The 13,937-nt window shown below is 46.1% G+C and overlaps 1 protein-coding gene across 2 annotated transcripts in view; it reads left to right on the top strand.

Annotated features, from left to right (window-relative positions):
- The window catches only part of DNAH11 (dynein axonemal heavy chain 11), a 321,971-nt gene that overhangs the window by 181,799 nt on the left and 126,235 nt on the right, over positions 1–13,937 (top strand). For both annotated transcript variants that reach the window (XM_061586939.1, XM_061586942.1), the window contains 3 exons: positions 4,539–4,700; positions 6,241–6,434; positions 7,056–7,218. In XM_061586939.1, the coding sequence (XP_061442923.1) occupies positions 4,539–4,700; positions 6,241–6,434; positions 7,056–7,218 (519 nt within the window). The remainder of the gene's footprint in view (positions 1–4,538; positions 4,701–6,240; positions 6,435–7,055; positions 7,219–13,937) is intronic.

The following is a 13,937-nucleotide window of genomic DNA, read 5'->3' as shown; positions in this document are numbered from 1 at the left end:
GGAGTGCAGTCGATCCAGCAACTCTGAGATCAGGGGCAGCGGGTAGCTGTTGGGGATGGTGATCTGGTTCAATGCGCGATAGTCGTTACAAGGTCTGAGTTCCCCCCCTTCTTTTTCACAAACAATAGTGGCGCTCCAGCAGGGGACTGTGAGGGGCGTATGAATCCTCGCCTCAGGTTTTTATCCAGGAATTCCTTCGGGGCCTCCCTCTCAATCTCTGTGAGAGAGTAGATTCTCCCCGATGAGATGCTGGCTCCTGGCACGAGATCAATCGCACAGTCGTAAGGGCGGTGGGGGGGGTAAAGTCTCTGCCTCTTTTTCATCAAACACATCTTTGAATTCTTCATACTTCGGCGGCAGGGTCACTTGCTCGATCTCTTGCACTGCCCCCGCTAAGGTGTTCTTGATTCCTTCAGGTTGACAGTTCTCCTGGCAATACTGAGAGGTGAACCACACCACCGCCTCCTTCCAACTTATTTTGGGTTCATGCTTTGCTAGCCAGGGCATTCCCAGAATCACCTCAAAGTTCGAGAGATCTGACACGTATAGCGCAATGAACTCTTCATGCCCAGGGATTTGAAGTTTCACTTCTTCCGTGGCTTGTGTCACCCCTCCTGACTTCAGGGGTCTCCCATCGATGGTCTCCACAGCTAGGGGAGCGTCCAGTTTCCACTGGGAAATTCCATGACGCTTGACTAGCTTTGCATCAATAAAATTTGTGGAGGCTCCACTGTCAATTAAGGCAGTGGAATTAAACACCACTCCTCTGGAAGTTGTAATCCAAATAGGAAAGACCAACACCCCTTTTGAGGGAGGTTGGATCGTTGGGGGGCCTTTGTACAACGCTGCCCCCAGTCCACCGGCCTGCAGGTGGACTGGGTGTTCTAGTTTCCCGACGGCTCGGCTTTCCCCCCTTTCAGTCCACAGTCTCTGGCCACATGGCCCGGCTTTGAACAATAAAAGCATAAACGTTCCCGGCATCGTCTTTCCTTATCTTCTTCCGACAGTCTTGGTCTAGCCCCTCCCTGTCCCTCAGTTGCATTACCTGCCATCCCTGCAGTGGGAAGGGTCTTGCTGCGAGATGCCAAGGCTGAGTATCTCGGGACCTCCTGCTTCCTTTCCAGGCGCCTTCCTTCCATCCGGTGATCTATCTGTAGGCATAGCCGGATGAGCCCTGGTAGGTCAGCGGGGGGGGAGGTCCTGGCCAACTCATCCAGGATTTCAGCATTTAATCCACTCCGGTACATAAACATCAGGGTGGCGTCATTGTAACCCGTTTCCTGGGACAGAATTTTAAAAGCGTTAGTGTACTCGGAAACCGTCCCTTTAGCTTGCTTCAGAGCGCCTAGCTGCCGCGCTACTGTTTCAGCCCTTTGTGGGTCTTGAAACATCTCGGTCATCTCCTGTATAAATCCTCTGTACCTTCTTAAGACAGTATCCTTTCTCACGAGATACGGAGTCACCCATTTTGCAGCTTCTCCCTCCAGGAGGCTAATCACGAAAGCTACTTTAGCCCCATCGTCTGGAAATTCCGTGTGCCTGACATCCAGATATAACTCACATTGAGCCACGAAGGTTGCCAACTGATCACTTTGTCCCGCGTATTTTGGGGGCAGTCCAATGGGAACCTTTACTGCGGCAGTTGGAGGGGCTGTTCGCATCTGGTCTATCGTGGCCTTCAAGGTTTGATTATCCGTCTTCAGCGCCTTGACTGCTGCTAGCAGGGCTTGAACATCCGTCTGCAAATCAGCTACCTTAGTCCTCAAGAGTTTCACTTCTTCCATCTCAGAAGTGGGGTTCGTCCCCCCCGCTGCTCCCTTTGACATCTTGTCCCAGTCAAGTGAAGAGAGCGTTGAGGGTGATTTAGGTGGCTCTGTCAAGCTGTCAGGCCCAGGATGAGACTCAGGAACCAGACCAGAGGTTGTAAGTAATTCGTGTTTTATTAGGGTAATGTCCAAGCAAAGACTGCGTCTTCTCATGAAGCAATACAGGGATACAGGTCCTGCGGCATTGGAAGAAAGTTGACAGAGCAAGGGGCTGCTTCCCACCTGTTCTTTAAGAAGGGGCCAAACGGGTCCGCAACCTTTCGTTCCTCCTTAACTGCTCCTCAGGTACTGCCTGCCTTCCCCCCCTTCTCTCTTGTCTTTTCAGCTGTCTACGTATGCGCGGTGAGGGGGGAAACATCGGCCCCTCCTCGTCTGAAGTTTCCGATTCCAGTATGGGGGATAGGGGAGGGGCTGATGGTAAACTGCCTCGCCGCTTTTCTGCTGTGGGCAGCCCTCCCTCTTCCCCCTCTTGCTCTGAGCTTCGAAGAAGGGGAGGCGTGAGAATATCCAGGGAGGATTCTGAAACTTCAAAGCTCTCAGGCTCCCCGTTGCTAGGCGACCCTATCGCTGGCATTTCCTCTGTTTCGTCTTCACTCCAAAGGGGGGAAGTTCCTCCCCCTCCCCTCTGCCATCCATATGAATCCTCTTCTCCCAACTCCCCGGGACCCCAGCTCTGCCTCCCGACAGATACCATGGTCGATGGTATCAAAAGCAGCTGAGAGATCAAGGAGAATCAACAGAGTTACACTCCCCCTGTCCCTCTCCCGACATAGGTCATCATACAGGGTGACCAAGGCTGTTTCGGTGCCAAAACCGGGCCTAAAACCGGATTGAAACGGATCTAGATAATCGGTTTCATCCAAGAGCACCTGGAGCTGGCTGGCCACCACACGTTCTAAGACCTTGCCCAGGAATGGAACATTCGCTACCGGTCTATAGTTGTTCAAATTATCTGGATCCAGGGAAGGTTTCTTCAGGAGTGGTCTCACTACCGCCGCTTTCAAACAACTAGGGACCACTCCCTCTCTCAAGGAGGCATTTATCACTTCCCTGGCCCAGCTGGCTATTCCAGTCCTGCCAGCTTTCACTAGCCAAGAGGGGCAAGGATCCAGTACAGAAGTGGTTGCACGCACCAGTCCAAGCACCTTGTCAATGTCCTCGAGCGGTACCAACTGAAACTCATCCAATAAATGAGCACAAGACCGTGCTCCAGATACCTCATTAGGTTCAACTGCCATAATATTGGAGTCTAAGTCTCGGCGGATGCATGAGATTTTGTCTTGGAAGTGCCCAGCGAACTCGTTACAGCGGGTTTCCGAAGATTCTATAATATCCTGAGGACTAGAGTGTAAAAGCCCTCGGACAATTTTAAAAAGCTCTGCTGGACGGTTGAGGGATGATTTAATGGTGGCAGCGAAGTGTCGCTTTTTCGCAGCCCTCACCGCTTCTGTATACAACTTAGTGGAGGCACTTACCAAGGCATAATTGCATCCGTCAGGAGTACGCCTCCATCTGCACTCGAGCCTTCTCCTCTCTTGCTTCATCGCTCTCAGTTCAGGGGTATACCACAGGGCTGCATGAGCTCTGCATGGGATAGGGCGCGCAGGAGTGATCGTGTCCACAGCCCGGGTCATTTCCACATTCCACAGTGTGACCAAGGCTTCGACAGGACCGCCTGTCTTATCAGCCGGAAAATCCCCCAGAGCCCTTTGAAAACCCTGAAGATCCATTAGTCTCCGAGGTCGGACCAACTTAATAGGTCCCCCACCCTTGCGGAGGGAAAGGGTGGCTGTAAGCCTAAACTTCAGCAAGCAGTGATCTGTCCATGACAATGGGGTCGATGAAAAACTCCCCACCTCCAGATCACCATCTCCGTGTCCAGTGGCAAAGATCAAATCAAGAGTATGTCCCGACACATGCGTTGGGCCAGTAGCAAATTGAGACAGCCCCATGGTTGCCATGGAGGCCATGAAGTCCTGAGCCGCCCCAGATAAAGCAGCCTCGGCATGGATGTTGAAGTCCCCCAGTACCAATAGTCTGGAGGACTTCAACAAAACCTCCGAGACTACCTCTGTCAGCTCAGTTAGGGAAGCTGTTGGGCAGCAGGGTGGTCGGTACACCAACAAGATTCCCAGTCTGTCTCCTTGACCCAGCATAAGGTGGAGGCACTCCAAGGCAGTCGTTACCTGGACAGGGTGCTTGATGAGCGAGAGAGAACTCCTATAGGCCACAGCCACTCCACCTCCCCGACCCTCAGATCTACCACAGTGTTGAACCATATACCCAGGTGGGCAAAGCTGGGAAAGAGTAACTCCTCCCTGATCACCCACCCAGGTCTCAGTTATACATGCCAGGTCGGCACCCTCATCGACAATTCAATCGTGGACGATTCCCAATCCCTCCAATAGTTCTCCAAAACCTGTTTGTCACTGCCAAATGTAATATAATAGCAAAGTAGAGTATACTTGTGAGCGTATACAAAGTAACTTTCTCTTACCACAGAATAACCATAACCAGCCACAACATATCCTGGCTAGGAGGAAATAGTTGCATGTTGGAGAGTTATGGGGTTTGTGTAGTTTTGAGCTGTGGCACTAATTGTTTTAGAAATTAAGCTCCAGATATTGCCTTATCTATTTTGGGTATCTTGCAATAATTGCCTTTTACCATTATTATTGGTTTTTAAACAAACTCTTTCTGTTTTATTTGTAGGGAGTTTTATTTGCTAAACTGGAGTGTCTAAAGCATCCAAATGATCTTGTACGTTTGTGGCTTCATGAATCTTCACGTGTTTATGGAGATAAACTAGTGGGAGCAAAAGACTGCATTTTTTTTCATAAAAAGCTGATAGACACGGCACATAAATACTTTGAGGTAAAGCTCTATACTGGTAATAGTTATATACTATTAAAGTACTGATAATGAAAACTGCTTAAGTGTGCCAATCTTAAAACTATTTAGTATCACAATCAGAATTTCCAAGAAATTCTGGACACTTCTTTCTGATCTTATTCTTTCAGATAAGAGAAATGGCCTTACATACCTATCATAATTTATATGCTGTTGAATACACAAATTCTCTGGGCAGTTTCCAATAAAAATTAAAACAAGTAGATACAAAACAAGATAATACCATAAAACTTAATACAGCAGAAAATCTAATACAGCAGAAAATCAGCAGGAGAAAATAAAATTAGTACACATTAAAACTTACAGTAGCACCAAAATGTCATAGTTCTTAAATTTCCAAGAATTCCCAAATTTCTAAAAATAACTCAATTCATACAGCTTATCCAGAAGGTACCATGGTGAATGCTATGGAAAGCTTAGAGAAGCCCAAGAAAATCAACAATGCCCTGCTCCTCTCTCTGCAGAGGTCATCACACAGGTTGGCAAAGTGTCCAGTCCTAGCCAGGGTAGTCCTCATCAGAGGAGTCCTCATCAGAGGAAGACTAGGAGACTCCAGTCTTGGAACCAGCCCTGGCTCAGGCTCCAACTGAAGGTGAGGGGCCAGGGCCCTATGACAAGGTCCAGGACGGGCTATCTGCACCCAGGCTGACATCGAGGCTGAGCAGCCCCAAATCCAAGGGAGAGACGTCACCTCTGATGCCAGATGGAGACTGGCCTATCCAGAGAAGGGGCCATTTACAAACCAGGTCTCCTCAGGAGTATAGGTCTGGCTGCACATTATCAATGGGAGTCAGCTGAGGTGTGGGGTGTGGTTCAGCAGCTCCAGCATAAAAACCCCAGTGCTAGGCTGGAAGGGTTGCTAGAATAATGTTTGTATTCCAGTTCTGTATCTGACTTGTCTAAAGATTGCCTGTAGACCCTGGACCTGTATTTTGTCTTGCTTCTTACCCGCATTGCTTACAGACTGCTTGCCTTTTGACCCTGGACTGTTCTGACCCTGATTCTTGCCTAATCCCCTTGGTTTTGAGGTAGACTCTGGACTCTGACTTTGAACTGACACTGCTGGATACTGCTCTTGTGCTGCCCTCACTTGTGTTTCTGGTGGGGAGTCTCTTGTCTCCTTAAGGAGCCCAGTGAGAAAAGGACACAAAGGCAGCTTCCATTCCACAACCAGATCTGAAGCCCCATTGAAATAGAGCTAGAAAATTGACATCAAGAATGCTTAGAATTGGCCAGTAACCATCTTCTCAAACATCATAAAGCTGAAAAGACTGTGGATAAGTGGTTCCTAGGTCTGAGAATTGGGGAGTCTGCCTGTTCTAGATGGGGTTGCACTCCCTTTAAAGGAACAGTTATGCACTTGAGGAGGGTATTCTCTGCACATTTAAAGTAGGGTCAATTGCAATGCATTGCCAGGTGTGTGTTTATTATATACTGTAATAGCAATAATGTATTTGTGTGTTTTTAAGTCAATACTTTTGATTTCATGTTACCAACTTGCTAGGATCTGGAAGATCCCATTCTTCTCCAACAACCACTTATTTACTGTCATTTTGCAAGTGGTGTGGCAGATCCTAACTACATGCCTGTCAAGGATTGGGATGTACTAAGGAAGATACTTGTGGAGACTCTGGAAAACTACAATGAACTGAATGCATCTATGAACATAGTCTTATTCGAGGATGCCATACAACATGTGTAAGTAAATGTCTAGTTAAAGCCTGTTAGAGCTCAATATCATTTGATTATTTTTTAATAATTTTTAATATGGCATAACAATAAAAATCTTGTAAGTGGTTTACATAGAAACATAAAAGACAAACAGTAATATTCAATAAAGTTACCTAGAATCTAGTTACAAATGTCAAAACTATTCTGCACCATTTATACATTCTTGCTTGGAATTATCCATTTTTGTACACAGAAGATCAAGGAGTGAGAATCCTTTTCTGCCATGGTGCCCCATCTTCAGAATTCCTTCCCCAGAGATGTACAACTGGTGCCAATCTCTTTAACACCAGGTTAAGTCCTGCATCTAGCATATTAAAATAAGATATGCATTGGGTATTATGCATAGAATATGCATAAGGCATTGTAAGGAGTTATAATGCCTCATCCTTTGTTTTACAGTCTTTTGTTGCCTCTGAGTCTATAAATTGTTTTATTTATGTGTGTTTTATTGTATCCTTTTATTTTTTAAAATTATTTTTTATGTTTATTGAACACTACCCTGGAATCCATAGGATCTTTTAAAATAAATCAATAATGAAATATATCTCCTGTGGCCATAAAGTCATGTTGCTCCTTTTTCATCATCAGATGTCGTATCAGCCGAATCTTGGAGTCTGCTCGTGGTTATGCACTTTTGATTGGAGTGGGTGGCAGTGGAAAACAAAGCTTATCAAGACTGGCTGCCTATATTGGCTCTCTTGAAGTGTTTCAGATTACACTGAAGAAAGACTACACAATTCAAGACCTTAGGGTAAAGAAAACACTTATTACATAATTACCTTGAAAATTGCTAGGTTTGGAAACTGAGGAATTGAAATAAAGCAAGTATGTGGCTTACATACTCTTTCTATATATGAAGAGGTAACTAGAATGCCTACAGTAGGGAAGTGTCACTTCTTCCATCTTCACCAGAAGATTTGCCTCTCATGTCTGGGGGAACACTATCTGAAAACCTCTTAGGCCTATTCCTTGTGCTATTCAGACAGAGCAGTGAAAAGATGCAGCTAACAAACAATGGGGGCTTATCCACATGTGAGAATTACTTCATACTAAAGACACTGTTTTTGCCTCCTTTTTCTATTTGCACCATCCACAGTAAAGGCTCAATGCCAGCTGCAAACATGGTGTTTTCTATTCACACTGAGAGAAAGGATCAATCACACAGTTTCCTAATGAGCACACCCTCTAATTTAACATTTCAACTCCCTCTGGTTAACTTGGCAACCAAGCATGCTTAGATTGTTCTACCAGTAAGGTTAGTTTAAAAAAAAACCCCAGAAGTGTGATTATTTGTATTTTCACTGGTACAGTACAGCTGAAATACGCAACAACATAAAAAAGGCTAGCAGAATGGGGAAGAGCAGCCGGAATTTGCCTTTCAGCCTACAGGAAATAAAATGAATGAAGGGAGGAGGAGGCAGCATTGGGTGTGAAGAGAGGAACAATTGACACACCCATCTAAAAGTTTTGGAGCAAAGCATCTGCAAGCACTAGAGATACAGAGTGAAGACATTTTTCCCTTTCCTTTGTGTATTATCAGAGGATTGGGTTAGTACAGATTTACAGGGGGGAAATGCATGATAGCTTTTGTTTGCCGGTAATGTCATGTGAACCATTCTAATTATAAGGAGATATGAGTGGCACTAACACACTAAACCATGTAGATGAGCCCTAAATGATGGAACATTAGAACTACAAAATAGATTTTCCCCAGGTAGCATGCCATCACATGGGTAATGGCGCCATCTAGCATCTGAAGGCAAGAATGTATTGAAGTCAAGACCTGGGGCATCAAGCCCCTCCCACTCCAGTTCATTCTTGCCTTCATCCGAGGCAGTTATATCTACATTTAGTGTAGGACTTTTAGAACTTAAGTGTGTGTTACACTTTTTTGAGTGAGAGTGTTGGAACTGGGGTTGTGTTGTGGTTGTGTTCCCACTGCTTCCCCCCTCCCTCTTCACTGTACTTCTCTCTTGGGGATAGTTGGGGTGGTCGTTTCTCTCCCCCCCCCATTTTCTCCTGCCCTGTCTGTCTTTTCTTTCCTCACCCTGCCTTTTGGGGATTGCGGCGGCGGCGAGTTCCCCTCAGATTTGGCCATTTTTTCATCCGCCGAGTCCTGCGTGCCGGCTGCCTTTCGCAGTGGCAGCTTTTTTCCCTTCGGCTGCTTGAGCTCCCGGCAGAGCCCGTCCTTTGTCTGCCAGCTCCTGCTTTTTTTGGCAGCGGCTTCTGACCTTCCTTGGCAGCTGGGAGCTCGCAGCTGCAGCTCCCTATCTTGCAGGTGCTGGGAGCTTGGCGCTCTCCCAGCAGGCACTCTCCCTCAGGCTCGCTACTTCCCCACGGCTCACTACTGTGGCCATTATGAGATCGCGACTGTGGTGCTTGCCATGGCGAGGACTCTCCCCTCCCATGGCTTGCCGTTAAGAGATTGCGGCTGTAGTCTCAGTTGTTGCGGCAGCGACTCAATCACCCCATTTTTTCCTGGTGGCAGTGATTGCAGGGTAGTTCATCCTTCTGCTCCCTCAGGTGGCTCTCCTGTCAACGTAACAGCCGCCATTCCACCTTTTTTGAACAGCCTGGTCCTGCCTGTCTGGATGGACGCCATTTTCTTTTTAATTTTCCCGCCCTTTTTCAGCAGGCACCATTTTGTCCGCTGCCTTTTTCCTGCTCTTTTTCTTTAAGGAAACATTTGATTTATCTCCTTTCCTGCTCCTTCTCACACCTTCACATTCTTGTGTGTGGAATGTTTCAGTGAAGGGGATATTAAGAAAGATTGTTCTAAAGTTTTTTCTTTAAAAAAAAAAAGAACCCTAAAAGCAGAAAGTGACAGAGGGGCCCAGGACACAGACACGCTTCTACATATATTAGTGCACAGGAGCAGTACTGCACCTCTCCCGCTGTGTGTATACCTGAGCGTGATTTCTTGGACTTAGTCTCCAGTAGTGCACCTGGGGTTGTACCTCTTCCCTTTTCTGCGGGCATGTACTGACACCCCTCTCCACACCGCACCCCCCACCTTTGTGCGTGTGTTGGTGACAGATACCGTACCCCCCACCTTTGTGCGTGTATATGATGGCAGATCAGCCACCAGAGGCAGCCCAAGTGACGGGCAAAATGGCTGTGCAAGGCCTGATCCCATCACAAGTCTACAAAGTACAAGCAACCCAGACTCCTCTCCAAGGTTGTCCTAAAACCAAACACTTACCTAGCCACAGCGCTGCCAGACGAGCACAATACGTGTCTGTCCTGGCCTCAGAGGATGCTGGCCAAGAGAGATTAACAGCCCTCTTTTATTCACCGACTGGGTTGTCAGAGGACAAATTTGAGGGGTTCTCTAGCCAGCCAGCATTAGACTGTCTGACTCAACCCACGTCAGCGGCTAGAGCTCATTCGTCTCGCCAATCCAATGAGACCCCTGCAGTTCTGCCTCAACAAGGGTAACCACCTCTCCCTCACCAAGTGCAGCCAGTGCCCTCAGATCCTCAGTTGGCCGCTCTTTCCCCTCTGCTGGTGTTGGACTTGACTCCGGAATTTCTCTCACAGTTGCAGGACATACTGGGCTTCTTCTCACAAGTACAGTCACGGTCACAGGTTAATCCATTGCTTCAGCAGGGTGCACAGCATCCCTCTAGTGCAGCGATTTTCAACCGCTGTGCCACAGCACATTGGTGTGCCGTGGGAGTTTGCTCACGCGAGAACATCCCTTAAAAAAATTCACTTTAGCAAATGGCAGTTGTGTCGAGCAATAATGATAGTGATTGACACGTAAGGGCAGGGTGGAAAGTGGGGTGGGGCATCGCTGACGCCTGATGAGGAGAATCCGAGGGGGAAGTTTAGTGGTTGCTGCCCCAGGTTGTGAGAGGAAGCGGATCTGCCCCCCTTAGGTCATTGCTGTGGGATGCATTCAGCTCTATTGGACAGAGTTGCCACCTCGACCTGCCGCAAATTGCCGTGGTGGGCAGTCAGAGCGCAGGCAAGAGCTCCATCCTCGAGAACTTCATTGGCCAGTCAGTCAGTCAGTTGTTTGTGGGGATGGGGGAAGAGACTCTTCGGCTGTGTGCCTGAGTGGCTTCCTTGTGCTGCCGTCCGCCCATCAGCTGTGCGCAATCTAATTTTAGGTGGGGGGTTTGAATCCCTGAAGAGCAGGGGATTCAAACCTCCCACCTAAAATTAGATCGCACACAGCTGATGAGCGGGCGGCAGCACAAGGAAGCCACTCACACATGCAGCCAAAGAGCGGGAGATTCCCCAAGAGTGGGAAAAACCCCTGCCGTAGCCCAGCTTCTCTATATCACCAAGCATGGGGGGCCCAAAGCATGGGGCCCAGGGCAACTGCCCCGCTTCCCAGTGCCTAGGGGCGGCTCTGGTCATGGGTGATTTTCGTAGGTAGCCTTATGAATGGTGGAATGTGACGTTCTCTCCCCACCTCCCTTAGTTGATATGGATGACTACTTCGATGTGTGTTCTCATTGTCCAGTCCAGTAGATGCGTTGGGGGGGTTGTCATGAAGAGTTCACACGGTTTCCCCACCCTTTCTCCTTCCATACACACAGCTCAGACTCAGTGCTGTTAGCTACTCTGCCAGTGTCTATTCTAGGGTAAATTACAGGGCTGTACTAGAAGTAACCTTTGTGCATCTAGTCTTGTTGTGATTATTATTATTATTATTGTTATTATTATTATTATTATTGCGATTAGGATTTCATATCCAGGGTTACAATAATACATTATTACAACAGTATAAAAACACAGTATTAAAATCAGTTAAAATAAATAACAATTTAGTAGGTGGTCTTTCCTAGGTGGTCTTGGCCTGTTTTATGCGTTTGTCAGTCCTTTTTGCATAAAAGCTCAGCTTTCTTGGGGTGTTGCTGCATGAGAAAAGTCTCAAACTACCACACTGTCAAAAATGCCAAGATAAATAGTTGGTTATTTCTATTTTGTTTTAGTTATTTTGTTATTTCTGAATTTAGTTCTTAATTTTTTTTCAGCACTTATTAGACATGGATAGATTTTTAATTAAAAATGTAAGTTGGACGATGACAATGAATCAGGTGTGGCTGGCACTAGTTCAGGTAGTAACGCAAATAGTACCGTCAGTGTTAGTTCTAAAACCATCGTGTGCCAGTATAATGAAGACTATTTATCCTTCGGATTCATTTCATCGGGAGAAGAAGTGCCACATCCTAAGTGGGTTGTTTGCGGTGAGAAACTGGCAAACCAAGCTATGATTCCAAGTAAGCTGAAAAGACACACAAAGCACTCACATTTATGTGAGAAACCAGTTGATTATTTTAAAAGGGTTATAGCTGATCAAACACATCAGGCTAAATAATTTACCAAAATCACAACTATTTCTGACAAAGCTCAAGAAGCAAGCTATGCCATTGCCGAAATCGCGGCAAAAAAGATGAAATCTCATACAATTGCTGAGTCAGTAATTTTACCAGCATGCTGTAAAATTGTAAATATTATGTTTGGCAAAACATATGAAAAAGAGATCTTGAAAATCCCTGTGTTAGATAACACTGTTAGTCGGCGTATACAGGACATGTCTCAAGACATTGAGTCACAAGTGATAGCTAACATTAAAGAAGCCGATTTCTTTGCTATCCAGGTGGATGAATCAACTGACATCACTGGAAAAGTTCAACTCCTAGCATTTGGCAGGTTTGTTTTTAATGGAGACATCATTGAACAATCATTATTTTGCAAATCACTTCCAGAAACAACAAGAGGCCAAGACATTTTTGACGTTGTCAACATCTATTTCAATTCTCACGATTTGTCATGGAAATCATGCATCAGCATCTGCACAGACGGTGCTCCCTCTATGTTGGGAAGCCTAAGAGGATTCGTTGCACTGGCCAAACAAAAGAACCCTGGCATTGTTTTTACACACTGTTTCCTGCACAGAGAGGCCCTCATTTCAAAATCAGTACTACCTGAACTCCAAAAAGTAATGGCTAAGACGATCAAAATGGTTAACTACATCAAGAGTAGGCCATTAAAATCGAGGTTGTTTTCAGTACTGTGTTCTGCCATGGAAGCTGCTCACACACAACTTCTACTGCACACGGAAGTGAGATGGCTATCTCGAGGGTGGGTGCTTTCAAGGTTGCATGAACTGAGGGAAGAGCTTCTAATTTTTTTTATGTCAGAAGAGTCTGAGCTGGCTGACCTGCTTAGTGATGAGACCTGGTGCAATAAAGTTGCATTCCTAGCTGACATTTTCCAAGCTTTGAACACTCAACAAGAGTATGCAGGAAAAGAATGAAAATATTCTTACTTGTACTGACAAAGTTATCTCCTTTAAGGAAAAACTAACACTGTGGGGAGCCAGAATCAAAAAAGAGAACAAAGTTGAAATGTTTGAACTGACAAAAAGTTGCAAACTGGATAAAAATCTTGTCAATTTAATTCTACAAAGTTTGTCACTGCTGAGTAAAAACATTGAAAAGTATTTCCCGTCACTTGATGTATCTTCCTTGGACTGGGTGAGAGATCCATTTGTGTTAAGTGCATGCGAGTCAGCAGAATTAACTGTTGCAGAAGAAGATGAGCTGACGGAAATCAGAAATAGTAGAGGACTGAAACTGAAACACTCATCAACAGATATGGCCTCATTCTGGTTGTCTATCTGAGAGGAATACCCTATCATCACAAAGATGGCGATTAAAGCACTTCTTCCTTTCTCAACATCTTATCTGTGTGAGGCTGGTTTCTCTGCTATGAACACAATGAAGAGTAAGAACAGGTCATGGCTTCAAACACTCAGACAAGGGACATCATCAAAAATCATCAAGCACAGATTTCCCACTGATTTATTTTTTAAAAAAATAACACGATTAAAATTTTAGTTTTGAACTTTAAACACAATCTTAAAAAACTGATGGTGTGCCTTGACAATTTTAGTGCCTTGTCAGTGTGCTGTGAGATGAAAAAGGTTGAAAATCACTGCTCTAGCGCTATGGGGCATCACAGCTGTAATGATGCAGCTCCTTCACCAAACCCATTTGATGTCGCTAGAGGCAGGATTAGCGATGGGCTAACCAGGTTGGAGGATCCTTCGTATTCTCTTCAAGCCCAGGGAGTTGAGTGGAGCAGTGATTCTGAACTGGAGGAGGACTTGTCCTATCACATTTTTGATTCGGCTGACTCTCTTCCCCTCGCTCGTAGAGTTCTGGACACTTTAGGCCTCCAACCTTTACAATCTGAATCTACCACTCCTCCTGTGAAGGGAGCCAAGTTCTCAAATCTCCCAGGTCGACAGATCACTACCTTCCTGTGCCAGACCCCATCGACAAGCTAACCAAAGAGGAATGGGCTCGCCCACTGCAGGCATGCCGCTTCTCTATCCTCGCCAACAAACTCTATGCCTTGGCTCCAGATTTCATGAGTAACCTGAACATCCCAGGGATAGATGTGCCAATTTCTAGTTTGGTCTCGAGGTCTCTCCTGCCAAAAGAAGGG

Source organism: Rhineura floridana, chromosome 10 (genome assembly GCF_030035675.1).
Source record: "Rhineura floridana isolate rRhiFlo1 chromosome 10, rRhiFlo1.hap2, whole genome shotgun sequence".
Classification (NCBI taxonomy): domain Eukaryota; kingdom Metazoa; phylum Chordata; class Lepidosauria; order Squamata; family Rhineuridae; genus Rhineura; species Rhineura floridana.
The sequence above is the reverse complement of the archived record's forward strand: the minus strand, read 5'-3'. Positions and strand labels throughout refer to the sequence as shown.